Here is a 14,257-nt window from a genome sequence, read left to right on the forward strand (position 1 = left end):
AATATACTCCGGTGTCCTGTTATATTTTAGAAAGCAAGGAGTTTATTAAACTTCACCGAAACAATCTGCAAATTTCATTAAAAATTAATAAACTACCATCTTGTCTTTATTTTTAGTTAGCACAAACACTTCAAGCTGTAAGCTAATGATAGTTATATAAGACCAGATGCTGCTGGTGCAATAAGCTGTACGCTGTACGTCCAATGGATGATGATCTGATTAGTCGACTAATCACAAAAATAATCGGTGACTAGTCGACTATCAAAATAATCGTTTGTGGCAGCCCTAATTAACAACAACAACAACAAAAAAAACCCACACAAATCAAAACTTCAAACTTTAAAGTCCAACCAATCATTGATTAATCTGGCAATAAATAAATAATTAAATAAAATCAAGCATTTATGTGCCTCAGCCAATCTGACCGGATTAAAGAATCTGCAGAGGATCCCAGTAAGTTATACTTGTAATACCTGTATTCCATTTAAAATCTTAAAGGCTGGGTAAATTACACATTTTCAGCATTACTAGACAAAAATAGGTCTTCCACTTGCGAGTGAATGTGTATAAAAGCCAAAGGTCAAGATTCACTCATTTGTACGCACATTAATTAAGGGGAGAGCTACAGGTAGGGTTGACTGATTATGGGAAAAATCTAAATCCAAATAATAAAGATTAAATGTAACTTTCTTTTCTTTTCTTTTTTTTTTGGGTCAACACAAAAATCGAGCATTAAACATTGTGATCTCAGTACTCACACCTTCTGATTGTCTCCTTGAGGATCACAAATAGGATACAGGAGACAAGGGGGTGAAACTGGCCAACAGCCAGTTAGAATGCGCTTGACTCTGTGCCAAGGACACCAACACAGCTCACACTTAAGTTATACAAAGACTGATATTGTGTAACACTGACCCCAGTACCCTGTAGCCCCGCAGTACTCCCAAAAGGATTGCCTGGGGAACCTCACAGATCCATAAAACGCATGCAAACTGTACAGTCAAACTCCTATGACCCCTCCAGGAGTTCTGCAAAGGCAATGAGCGGGATTCACATATTTCAATTAACTGAACAGCCTTGGCTGCAAGAGTGTTTTTTCCTTCTACAGAGTTTGACATAACTGATGGCCAGTAAAAAAAATAGTTTTTTGGGTCAGTGATGTTGTTTCCACTAAATGCAATTATGTGAGACAAACAGCTAGATGAATGCTATTTTTCTGGCTGTCAATGCTGTCATTTAAATCAAAGGAAGCATTTCAGGTAATAAAAATCACGTTCTTATTGTCATGGTCAATGACTCCGGTCATGCAGCATTTCACTTTCATTTGAGACTGTAAAACATATTTAAGAGCATGTGTGAATAAAATTATTCACACACGCCCACACATATTATTTAAAAAAACTTATTAGCCTGTTTATCTATAGGAAAAAGCTGCTATCACAGCTGAAGTGAAGATGTTACTTTCATAGATTAACGAGGATCTGCAGCTTCTCATCTCTGACATACAGCGAGCAGCAAAGATGCAACAGCACAACTACAACAACGAACCCAGTTGGAGTGACAGAAAACACTTTTCTAGAGTCTACAACAGCTGTGGTCACAACCAAAACCTCTGTTAATAAAAAGCCAGTGGGGTTCTTAATAAAACCAACTTTTCAATGGAGTTTAAGGGAAAAGAAAAACAGTCTTTGGTTAGATTGCCACGATCACTTTCATTGGCATTTCCCTTGTAATTTTTCCAGGCTAACAGTGTCCATCCTCTCTGCAAGTCAAAAAAAGGGGCACGGAGTATTCATTTCAAAGCTTGATCAGCTTATTTTACCCAACAGTGTATGAAGTAAAAGAAATTAGCTTCTTAAACAAAAGGCTAGTAAAGTTGACATAAAATACTGACACTGCACTGTCTAGTGGAATGTTAACCAAAGCTCTGTAAGGACGATAAGCTCTTGAGCATGACAGAACAATCAGGAACAGATATATACACACTGCAGAAAAGCATTCATTTTCTCTTCTTCTGCTGATGTTCTTTCCCTTCAGCTACCAGCTGGGCTTATAAAACAGATTAATCCTGTTTCCGTTTGTTTGACTTTTCACAATAAACCTCTTGAGCACCAGACACACATGGGCAAACACACATGTAAGGTTGCTGGTTAGATAACTACAGATGAGTCCCCTCTTTTCACAGAGCTGGTGGACATTCCTCACAGGGCTGCAAGACCTGAACAGAGAGGGGATTTTCAAACATTCGACTGGCGTCTCTAGGAAGCTGCAGGCAAAAACAACAGAGCAAGGAGGAAACGAGCCAGCGGATGGCTGGTGGATGCCGTTCTTCTCTCTGTTGTGGTGTTTTTTTCTGCGGCTGGTTTCCATTCATGAGCTATCTGGCCACATGAGAACTAAAAGCTTTCTTAGGGCCACATCCTCAACCTCACTGTCATATGGTGTGTTTGGTGGGCTGCATCGTAACAAATAAACATATTTTTAGCAACAGAAATGACAAGGCAGCACAGCAGCGATGCTAACGAGCATCAGTAGTGGCGTGAAGAAGACGACAAAGAGATTTACTTACCTGGGCGTAGTCCCGCTCTATAGCTGCCCTCTTTTGGCTGAAAGTCCTAAAGAGAAGAAAAGGGAGTACATTTGTAAAACAGCACAGCACAATTATGGATAAGACAACATACAACAAATCTACTGTTTGCATCCATAAATAAAACCAGGATTGCAAAGACAATATGAGTTGTGTTTACTTGAACTTCAGATTTTCTTGCCAGTCTATACAGATTTCCAGTCAAAATGATCTTTCACTGTCATCTAATAACACACAGACATACATTGCTTTCATAGCGTGGTCAGAATGACACTTTGAGGTATATGCCTTCTTCTTGTTGAGTGTATGTACCTGTCCTTGTGGCAAAATGTTCTGGAGAGACCTACTACAGTGGGAATTACCACAAAGTATTATTGGATTTTGGATATACAAAAGAAAGAATCAGCATGGCCAATATGTTGGCTGATATTAGCTATACGCCTATATATTGGTATTATATTGGTATCCTTTCCACTAGTAAGCACTCGGCTTGGCTTGACTCGGTTTCAGTCATTTTCCATTACTACTGAGTACCACCTCAAGGTGGATGGGGTCGTCATAGCAACTAGGGCTGCCACGATTTGTCGACTAGTCACGATTACGTCGACTATCAAAATCGTCGACGACTGATTTAATAGTCGACGTGTCGTTTGAAGCTTTGTAAGATCGCAAAAGACGCAGGAATAATAGCAGGATTTAAGAGTGTAATAACGGACTGAAACAGAAGATGGCAGCACAGCATGTACAAGGATGCCAGCTGCCGTTAAACCCCGAAGAAGAAGAAGCAGCTGTGTCCCAGAATTCATAGCGCGGCCCAGCTTAGTTTCCAACAATGGCGGTAGCTAGTTAGTTTTAATATTACTCTTATTATTCTTTCTGGGTCACAAAATAAACGTTTAACATATTTTCAGGCGAGAATGTAGCTGTGTAAACCTCAAATATCGGCTCAGTTTATCAGGACACCACATATTTTCAAAAGCGCTCCGACGTTTTCGGAGACGTCTGTTACCCACTAGCTCGATAGCTAGCCGGGGGCTAGGTCACTAGCGCCGTGAGAACACCGGACTCCCGGCAAATTGTTTTCAAACCCACCGCCGTCTTTTGCGACTCAGGTTAAATATATATGAGTCACTTAGATAAATTAAAAATGTTGTTGTTTGGCTTTTTTTTTTTTTTTTTTTTTGTATTTTATTTGTTCCTGAGTAAATCGGTTTGGCTGAGATTAAAGTTATAGTTTTTACACAGCTGAATAAACATCAAGCAGACAGCTGATTATCAGAAGTGTGAGATGCTGGAGAATATACTCCGGTGTCCTGTTATATTTTAGATAGCAAGGAGTTTATTAAACTTTACCGAAACAATCTGCAAATTTCATTAAAATTGAATAAACTATCATTTTGTCTTTATTTTTAGTTAGCACCTTAAAAGCTTAAAGCTGTAAGCTAATGATAGTTATATAAGAGCAGATGCTGCTGGTGCAATAAGCTGTAGTTTTACGTCCAGTGGATGATGATCTGATTAGTCGACTAATCGCATAAATAATCTGTGACTAGTCTACTATCAAAATAATCGTTTGTGGCAGCCCTAATAGCAACGCAGCCAAAAGTCACAACAATGGAGGACGGCAAAGCGATGGTGTACTTGCTGCTCATTCTAAGCCTTTTTGCCAGATCGGGCGACAACAGAACGCATGCCACCGATTGGCTAGTCAGTGGCGTCACACGATGAGTCATGAGAGCGTCCTACTTTTGCAGAACACAGACTCTCTTAATATTGCACCTTAAAATCTAGAAACAATAATGTAAACATCACGTAACTTCTACTGTTGTAAGACACGTTTCTACTAGATATATCAGACAAGTTCACTCGAAAACCAAAAAAAAAAAAAAAAGTCCAACTAGACCTGCTAATTTTAGCCACACTAACATTAGCAGACATGCAATATTTGTACACATCTGCAATTGAATGAGTTGACTGATTTCTTTCTTCAGTTTAATCGACCAGTCTCCTGTTCAAGACAAAGTGGCAACACTTGACAATAAAGGTCCAAGAAATCATTAAGAATCTGCTGATGTAAACATATCCCACGTATCCCACACAAACCTATCCCATCTAGCATTTTTCAGGTATTTTATACCCGCATTACTAAAGTTGGGTACAGGAACCTGGTATTAGGGAGGTATTACAGACTAAAGCACTGATAATTTTTGACCTCAGTACTGAAAAATGATTGTGGATATGGTGAACTTTGTCATCCATGTGTGAAAGCAACATTCTTTTGTGATACTACACAAGAAATGGTAACATAATTGCCTGAGAAGTCATTAAACCTATATAAAGATAACAGTGGCAATAACATCAGAAACCACCAGAATCTGAAAACATACTGTGATTAAAAAAAACACTCTTAAAACCAAATGACCACGCTTCCTGATTATTCTTAAGCTTTTATTACTCCCCCCATTCCACGCCATCCCCTTAGCTGCCGCCCTCTTTCTGTGATAATTAACATGGATGTTTCTAATGACACCATCTAGAAGCCCTACATTTGTATCCTACATATCAGAGGCGCCGCTCTTTTTTTATTGCCATTTCAATTATGGTTTTCTGTGAGATGCTCGTGGAAAACCAGCACTTTTTACTCACAATAACAGGAAGTTAATCACAATTCAACTTAAGTTTATGCAAAGTCTAAGAAAAGAAGAGAGGTCAGTGCCCTGGGAAAAATTCGAGTGAAGCAAAATCATCATTAAGTCGTTAAACATGTCGAGACTTGACTTCCATGCTCCACCCTGCCTCCAAACAATCTGCTGTACTTCCTGGGAGCTTCCCTCTCTTCCTCTTCACTGCATTTCCAAGGCTCCCTTTATCTACTGACCCCCACACATACTTCCTGCCATTTTCCCAACCAGAGCTTTTGCTGACAGCCAGACGTAATTTCAAGTTTGCTGAATCATTTCTTGTCAGTGATTGAGGAGCGACCCTTAAAAAAATCTGTACCAGCAGAGTTTCACATTGTTCCTGGCTGAGTAAAGTTGCTCACCCTCCCAGAGCGAATGGTTCAGGGTAGTCAGAACATCTGGCAGCTCTCTGTGACCTTGACTTCCAGCTGTTTGGAGGTCCACAGCTCCACCACCAACCACAGACAGGAAGCGGGGAGCCAGTAGGCTGTCAAATCTAAGGCTCATGATACAACCACAACCTTTGGCTTTTAACTTTTAAAATGCCTACGCATCTGAACACAGAGCTCTCTGTGTCACTATTTGTTTACTTGGCCCGATCCTCAGTTTTATAGACTAATCCACTTTGACTTTTGGATTTGGTTTCTTTAAAAAAGTGAAAAACAACCTTCAAATAGCCTCAGAAAAACGTAAGAAGAAATAATTGGTTTAATTTCTACTTTAAGGTGTGTAAAACGAAAACATGAGAATGATACTACAGAATAAAATCACATCATATTGTCATTTTGTAGGTAGATAATGTGCCATTATCAAGAGATTAAATAAAAAAGAAAGAGAAGATTAACAAAAACTAGTCTTTGGCTATAAATTGATTTAAATTAGTTGCAGCTTTTGGCAGAGCTAAAATGTGCTTAAATGTGTTCTGAGGGCTCAAAAAAGATGAAAAAAAGGCAAATAAGAAAAGCAACACATTTTGGCCCACCCCTCTGTGCTTCAAGAGACTGTAATTTCTAAAATGTTCATAGTATAAAAAGAAAACTTGCATCCCACAAAAAGGTCATTGTTCAGAATAAATCTGCTGATTCTGAGGAGCTTTGACTGACTTTTTATGGACACTTATTCATTCACATATTTACAACAGCACATGCCTGAATCGGCACTGAGTAATGGCTTACAGTTATGTGTTTTTGCTGTAGCCCGTACATGAAGCCAGAAGTTTGCTAACTTAGCTAAGCACAAAGCTTCACTTTGTCCAAACATAACAACAAACAGTCTAATTTTAATGCTTATAGACACCAGCTTTGACTAACCAATCCTGCGTGCCAGGAACAACTATAAGGAAAAATAAAAAAATACAATGCAAATTTGTGTTTTTAATGTAGTGCTTGAACTTGTGGTGGTAGAAGGAATCTCAGGGCATAAGAGGGACTACCAATACCAGCTGTAGAGCAAGAATGGGAGACCTGCTGGAGAAGCAGCTAAGAAGCTGAGGACCTGAGGAGTGCCATAACAGCAAATGAGCCAGATGTTAAGGAAAAAAGAGATGGGAAAGGTCACAGCAAGCTGTTTAGCCGCGACTAAACTCCCTACAATTTTTTGTTAAGTAAACGTTGAACAAATGAATTGGAGAATCATCCACATGGTGGACAATTAAGATAAACTCCATGAATTGTGATACACATAGCAGGAAAACCTGTGTCCTTGTTTCAAATATCAAGACTCTTCAGTGAGAAAATGATGTGTTTTTTGAGTATATGGTACTATATATCCCCAGACATACTTGAGCAGCCTGGTCAAATAAAGTCTGTGTGTGCAAAACACTCCTATTTCACTATTTCATACAAACTCATTTTATTTCAGTGCAGTGAGTCTTTTAGTTTCCCTCCTTTGTTGTCATTTTCATAGAGAAATATGGAGCAGAGAGCAGAGGAGAAGCTACAACCAAAGCCAAAGATTTTGACCCTTAAATACTGGAATTTAAACACACCCCAAAACTCAGGCAAGGATGTTAGAAGCTCTGTTCCCAGCAGCAGCTCTCTCGTGAATAATGCAATAGCTTCCAATTAGCAAATCATAATAAAATACCTCTTTTTCAACTGAGTGCTGTCACTTGCTGTGATCATGTTTACTGAATTTTTTGTGCTGTTTCTAAGGTTGATGGAAAAGAGCATGAGGTGTTTGGTTAATGCTTGATCTCCAGCTACTAGATTAAAAGATTCATGGCCATGTTCATGGAAATGCTCTAATTACTTTTAGAAGACGAACAGCTTTGCATATGAGGACCAGTCTGAAACTGTTTTACCTCTTCAGAAAAATCATCTTGGCATTTAATAGGTACCCTGTGATGCACCTGTGTTTGCTTACCTCAGGTCTTCGAGCAGGTCACACTCTGTCTGGTGTTTGATCTGTAATCTGCTCATCTGCTCAGCATGAATGTGTTTCAACTCCTGGGTGACCCGGACCTGAACAGGGGAACAGAATAAGGCTCATTAGAAACACCTTAAAGCTGTCTTCTTCTTCTTCTTAACCTCATACAGGTAGACCAAGGAGATTTCATCCTGCACAATCACAACAGGAGCACCTCTAGAGGGTAGATTCAGCTTAACTCATTCACTGCCAGCCATTGGCAGTGAATGAGTTAAACCCATTGACTCATTCACTGCAATTGACGGCTATAGACGTCAATGGCAGTGAATGAGTTAATTATGAGCTGATTCAGCTTAGCTCATAATAGGCATTACTGGAAGTGATAACCATCATTATCAAGCAGTACCTGCAACCAGGTGAGAATTGGTCTCTCTGGGTTTCTAATTGGATGTGAATCAAAAGACCAAGAGTCTCATTACTGACCACAAGGAGTGTTTTGAACTTGTCGTATGAATACATATGAAATGAACTTATTAATATCAACTGATTTAGAGGTTTTGTCTCATTATTTTGGTCAATTTTCCACTTTTTTATTACAACTCAAAAGTGAAAATCTGTTAAAAAAAACAAAACAAATCAAAAATCAAATATGATCATTTTATTTTAACATTGTATGATGTTCAAAACAATATGCCCAGCCAAAATACAAGAAAGCAACAACAAGAAACCTGAAGCAAGATCAATGGGTTAGCAACACACGTTTGCTTAAAGTCAGCGTTTTCGGAGAGCTCTTCTTACCTGGCCAGGTCACCATGACAACTGAAAGCATAACCTACTCCGTAAGAGGTTATGTTCAGAGTTTTGGTGTAAAACCTTTTTTTTTATTTTGGGGGTGGGTGTTTAGCTTACAGCATGTTCTCAGTGTGTTATAGATTCTCTGTTGCAGGACTGCATGCAACCTGTTGAGCTGTATCTTACTAACAACACATGGAGGAATGCAGTTCTGTAAAGTTGCAGCATAAAAATGTATCGCACAGTCACTGGAATCTGCATCCATCCACTTGGTTATGCAGAAAATGAATGTTTTCATGCTTGGTTCTAATCTGCTGCAGGTCTATTTTACACAGCTGGACACATTTGTGCAACATTTCTTTCCTGATTCATTACAGCTTTATTTTTTTGTGGCGTATTGTCTTAGATCCCTATCACCAGCTCCTCTGATAATGTTTGACTGATGTAGGTGGAGAAAGTTAAACCACCATTGTGACGCCAATTACTTTCGCCCAGGGGTGTCGGTTTTGTCGAACCAGATAATGCATAATAAAGCCTGGCCATGTCGAATCTGATGTGTTTTCCAAGCTTCTAAAACACAGGCAAAAACCAAAATTTTGAAATAACCACTTCATCCTCTCACCATCAGTGCACTTCTGGATATTTAGCTGACATCTTAGGAAAAATATATATGTTCTTAACTCAAAATATAGTGTGTTTCATTCCCATCCCACATAATTCACACGATCCATCACCCCGTTTTCATTTTATAACAAAAACAAATAACTGAAAATATCATAAGTAAGTTTAATAACACGATGCTTAACACATCTTGCAATTTAATTATAAAGAAATGACTTACTGAGAGCTAGTAAAAGGTGGAGAAATTAGTTAACTATTCCAGTCATCAGGCCGAAAAGCAATCAGATATTCTGATGATCTATTTTTGTTTAGTCTGCGAGCAAAGAGAGAATAAAATAAGCAATCTAATGATACAATGTATGCTTTAAGGCATTTCTGATGGATATTTTTGATTTTTTTAATGCTTTATGGACCAAAGTACCACACAAAGGTAGCGTACTGATCAATAAAGAAATCAATGTTGTGTCTTTAGTCTAAGATAATTCTTTAGATAAACTTTTAGCTAACTAAGAGTCCAAGGAACACAAGATAGAAAGCAAAGCCTCATTAGTGTCTTGTTTGTCCAAAAATGTCAAAACAATCTGCTAATAACACAATTACAAGCAGAATTAAATTTGTTTTATTATACATTTTGTGGCTGTGTGAGAATAAATCATTGTTATTAATTAATATCTTCTTACAGATATGATTCAGTATCTTTAGGTTGATCCTTGGGCGCGAAACTATTAAGTACAATAAAAGGGAGAGCAGGCAGTGCCTTTATTCCTTCATGAGCGAGTACAGAGGCCAGGAACCTCAGCTAAAATAACATAAACTAGATAAAAAGTCGTCAAAGATGCTTTACCTTAATAAACAATTTGCAAAAACATAGAAAAAATCCAAAATAATCAACACTGCTGCCACTGTAAATTATATTTTCAAGCTATCAGTATGTTAAACGGACTGCTTGTGTAACAGTTAAAAAGTTTTTCCCTAGGGCATCAGCAGGAAAAACACAGATTTTTACAATTACATCACCCTTCATGGGGGTCATGCAAAATGTCCAAACACATTAAAAAAATCTTTAAACGCTCCATAAAGCTCCAAATACAAAACAAAAATTAACCAAAACCTAACAGCTTTATATTTACAAAATGTCCTGTGGTTAAAAAAACTGCCCTGCTGTTGAGTCTTGTTATTGAAATATGATCCCACAAGAACATTTTTTCGCATAGAGGCCGACTTTGCAGAGATTTGTTTGCTTTCATGCTTATTTCTGTAATAAAACACTTAGAACTAATCTATACTTTAACACCTACTGAGCTGTTTTAAGCTTTAAATACACCATTTTAAGCCAACGAGTGCTTTTCTTCCGCACACAGACTTTTTGTTAGAGAGAAAAAAATTCCACAAAACTCCGTACTAGTATCTGTCAACTGACTCTCCCGGAGCTACAGGAATATTTGCATCACAGTTCTTAACTTGACTTGTAAGTTTTACAATAAGGTTAGTCCTCCTCTTAAAATCGGCACACATAAAAGCACAACTTGTATCTGCGTTGGATAAAATGAGGACCTTCTTCCAGCTTTTCACCCCCCCAACTCTGCTCCTCTTAACTAGCGGGTGGCAGCGGGACAGGAGGGAGCCAAAGTGGCATTTACTTGAACTTAAGCGTTGCTTAGCTGGATCAGTTTTGAGCCGATGTAAAACAAAATCTCCGTAATATTATTTATTTAAACAAAATAAACTTTTTCTAAGATGTGCGCACTTTTGCGGATGCATTTATTAATTTTAGCTGTCACTTTAGTAGGACTCTTTCTCCGTTCGAGAGGGAACGGGGCACGTTAACGGGGCTATTCTCCCTTAAAAAAGTGGCACATGGGAGTCTTTTAAAATAAGTTTTCCTCTTGTGGTGGTATTTATAGAGGTAATGAAAGCAAAATCGACGTATAAGCAAACAAACAAGGACATATTTGGAGAATAAAAGGGGAGTTTCTTCATTTAAACCGGGCGAAGAGCAACAAAGCATAAATTTCCAACCATTAAATATGCACCAGTCCGTCGAAGTAACGTTAGCTCAGGGGGCTACAACGGCAAAAACTCACCTTTCTCGGCGGAGGCTGCATCCTTGTTCCTTGACATAAAAACTACGAAAGAGAAGGCGAAAGTATGTCTGAAAAAAAAGTCTATCCAAACGCTACGACCAAATGATAACGGAAGAAGAATATTTCAGCAGGCTCAAGCGGCCATGGCGAGTCCAGCAAGTAGTAAGTTGAGTCCCGTTGAAAACACTGTGGCCCCAGGGCGCAGAGAACACTGCAGCGAATCAAACCCTGCGCAATTAAGACACACTTCCCGACAAACTTTCGAAATAAGAGCCCGGTTCTGGGAAACATAGAGGCTACTTCCGTGCAGAATCTCGAAAATAAAAGCACGCTCGGTCAAAGTGTGGTTTTGAACAGATATTCTAAGGTTTTATGTAAGTTATTTTGTAACGAATTAACACATGCCTAACACATAAGGCGCGTTATACATGGGAACATGATATTTTTGTATAGATAGATAGATAGACAGATAGATAGATAGATAGATAGATAGATAGATAGATAGATAGATAGATAGATAGATAGATAGATAGATAGATAGATAGATAGATAGGGGTATCTATCCATTTATCTATCTAGTTATTCGTGCTTGTGCTATAAAAAAATTTCTGCAATAAATAATTCTTAAAAATAATACTACAGTTTGTACTCTAACTATTATTATACTTAATAATAAGATTACAAGCATATAATTATATATTTGTGTAGCAACTAGAGATGGCACGATACCACTTTTTAATGTCCAATACCGATTCCGATATCATAAATTTGGATATCTGCCGATACAGATATAAATCCGATATAGCGTATTTTGTAATCAATAAAACAGTTTTTTATAGATATCTTGCTGCATTTTGTATAAGTTCATACTCAAGTTTTAAAAAACAAGAGACTGAAGCTATTCTGTTATACCTGTATGCAAAAAATACACTCCACCCAAAACATTTTATGGTTTAGCAACACTGATCAATCTTATAAATTTAAACCTACACCATCCTCCCTATTCTGGTATTTTAAAGAGTACTTAGTGGAAATATTAAACAACCTAACTAATAGGGTTGCCGACTCCCAGCAAAAATATTAGGGAACCACCCCCGCCCTTAATCGATGTAATCAACTTTAATTTAATGCAAGTGTAAAACAAATCCACAGAAATCAATTATTTTTCTACAATATTTAAATAGATTCAACATCTTTCTTCAACAGAATTGCAGACTGCACAGATGGTACCTTCCCAAAGGAAAAAGTACTATAGCTTACTAGGGTGTATATTAGACTTATTAGTTACTATATACAATAATGGATTTCTATACATTTAATCAGATGACCACTTTTGTTGTAATATTCAGATAATTATTTATTCAAAGTTTTTGACTGACATAACAAAGAAAAATATTTCTTTGTGCCCCCCTCTCCCTGTTAATGGCCTACCTGGCCCCCAACAAAGCTTTACTAGATCCGCCCCTGCACAGTTACCAGCTGTCAGCTACTTAGAAAAGGATCCTGGTGTTATTTGTCTCTCAGAAACAGTTCATAACTTCCCTTCAACTCATTCATGTCACCTAAAAGGTAAACCTGTTTCTCCATCACCTGCTCAGCTCTGATGATTTAGTAAGGATCTTTCATCTTCATGTTTCCCTCTCACCACATATCCAAACGGATATCATCACCAGCAGCTTTTACAGCTGTGGCTCCAGCAAACCTCAGCTGTTACTAGAAAGTAATATTAAATACATTCTAACAACAGCTTATCACGCTTAAACGTGCTGCTGTTGTTGTTTATCCACTGGTCAAAGTGGGCGATAAACAAACAAGAAAGACGGGACTTGCGGCAGAAAAGCCGATCAGCTTATCATTGATCAGTTTCATGTTTGAAGTAATAACAGGAGAGGAAGGGAGAGAGAATGAGCGAAGTAGATGCAACCTCGCAGCAAAGACAGAATAACTCCAGCTTTGTGTCTAATCGCTTCCTTTTCACCTCAATATGGAACTCTGATGGCCAGTCCAGCTGTGGCTCAATATCTCAGTTGTTAAGCTTAACGTGGAAATACTATGCAAACATTCAGGGATGAACTTACACACTTGCTTTACTTCTATGGGATAGTTTTCGCCGAGATGAAATGCAGCGGTTAGGAAGCATGTGGCCAGGCTCCAAATGCTCCAACAGCCCGCTGACAGGTCTGGCAGACAACAGCTCTATCACGTGACAAATACTGCTCTGATGCGCTGAGCTGGGTTATGCTAAGTAGTGCGTTTTGTGAGGTGATTTTGTGATACTTCAGATCGGATTACATTTTTTTCTTTTTTTTCTCTCCGATATCTGATCCAGTAATTTAGGTCAGTATCGGATCGATACCGGATCGGTCCATCTCTAGTAGCAACAGCTGGTTTGAAGGCTCTAGAGAACTGTCTTTGTAAACTGACATTTCTTTGTAATAGCAAGGAATTAAATTTCACTTTAACTGAACTTTTCCGGTAAGGAGCTGAATTAAGGGTTCAAAAGCCAGACATTTTCCATAACGGCCTGTAAATTAGGTTTAGTATCTCTGATACTAAGAATATGGTTTCATTTAACAAGCAGCCAAAAAGCAGATTAAAGCAGAGAAGGAAAACAGTGTTGGCTTAAGGGGGGTGTCTAATTACAAAATATTCTAAAAGAATTCATGAGGAAGATAATGTTTCCATTGTTAGTCTAATTAATTTCAAGTAAAACTTTTGATAAGCTTTAATATGCTGCAAAGATATTCGCATATCCCAAAATTTGTCTTGCAGCCAATAAAAAAGATATAAGAATGCGCTCCAAGGAGAAGAAATGGATCCACTCCCCTTTCTGATTGGTCCTCTTCACTCACGTGGCAAGCCACTGCCTCTTTGACGATGAAGATCGCGCCTGCAGGATCATAAGTGCGATTTCCTGTGAAGTTTTCAAAATAAAATCATGTTTTCATGCACCACGTTTTGTAGGAGCAGCTTCAGTAATCTATGAATTTTAAAATAAGAACGAATATATAAATATATAAAAACAAATGTGGAGTAATATTTAAAAGTGATAATGTTTTAAAAAATCCACAAAAACGAAGCAAAACTTGGTATAGAAATAAAATGTGTAAGAAATATATGTTTTA

The 14,257-nt window shown here is 38.1% G+C and overlaps 1 protein-coding gene across 1 annotated transcript in view; it reads right to left on the reverse strand.

The window, feature by feature from the left end:
• Window positions 1-11,353, reverse strand: part of LOC147321158 (F-BAR and double SH3 domains protein 2-like) — a 45,588-nt gene extending 34,235 nt beyond the window's left edge. The window contains exons 1-3 of the mRNA XM_086309457.1: window positions 11,133-11,353; window positions 7,633-7,730; window positions 2,570-2,615 (exon numbers count right to left, since the gene is read on the reverse strand). Of these exons, the coding sequence (XP_086165583.1) occupies window positions 2,570-2,615; window positions 7,633-7,730; window positions 11,133-11,153 (165 nt within the window). The 5' untranslated portion in view covers window positions 11,154-11,353. The remainder of the gene's footprint in view (window positions 1-2,569; window positions 2,616-7,632; window positions 7,731-11,132) is intronic.
• Window positions 11,354-14,257: the final 2,904 nt, after the last annotated feature.

Source organism: Aulonocara sp. 'chitande type north' Nkhata Bay, linkage group LG10, assembly GCF_057382095.1.
Source record: "Aulonocara sp. 'chitande type north' Nkhata Bay isolate Kocher_YH1m ecotype deep benthic linkage group LG10, A_spYH_male_GT1.1, whole genome shotgun sequence".
In the NCBI taxonomy this organism is placed as follows: Eukaryota; Metazoa; Chordata; class Actinopteri; order Cichliformes; family Cichlidae; genus Aulonocara; species Aulonocara sp. 'chitande type north' Nkhata Bay.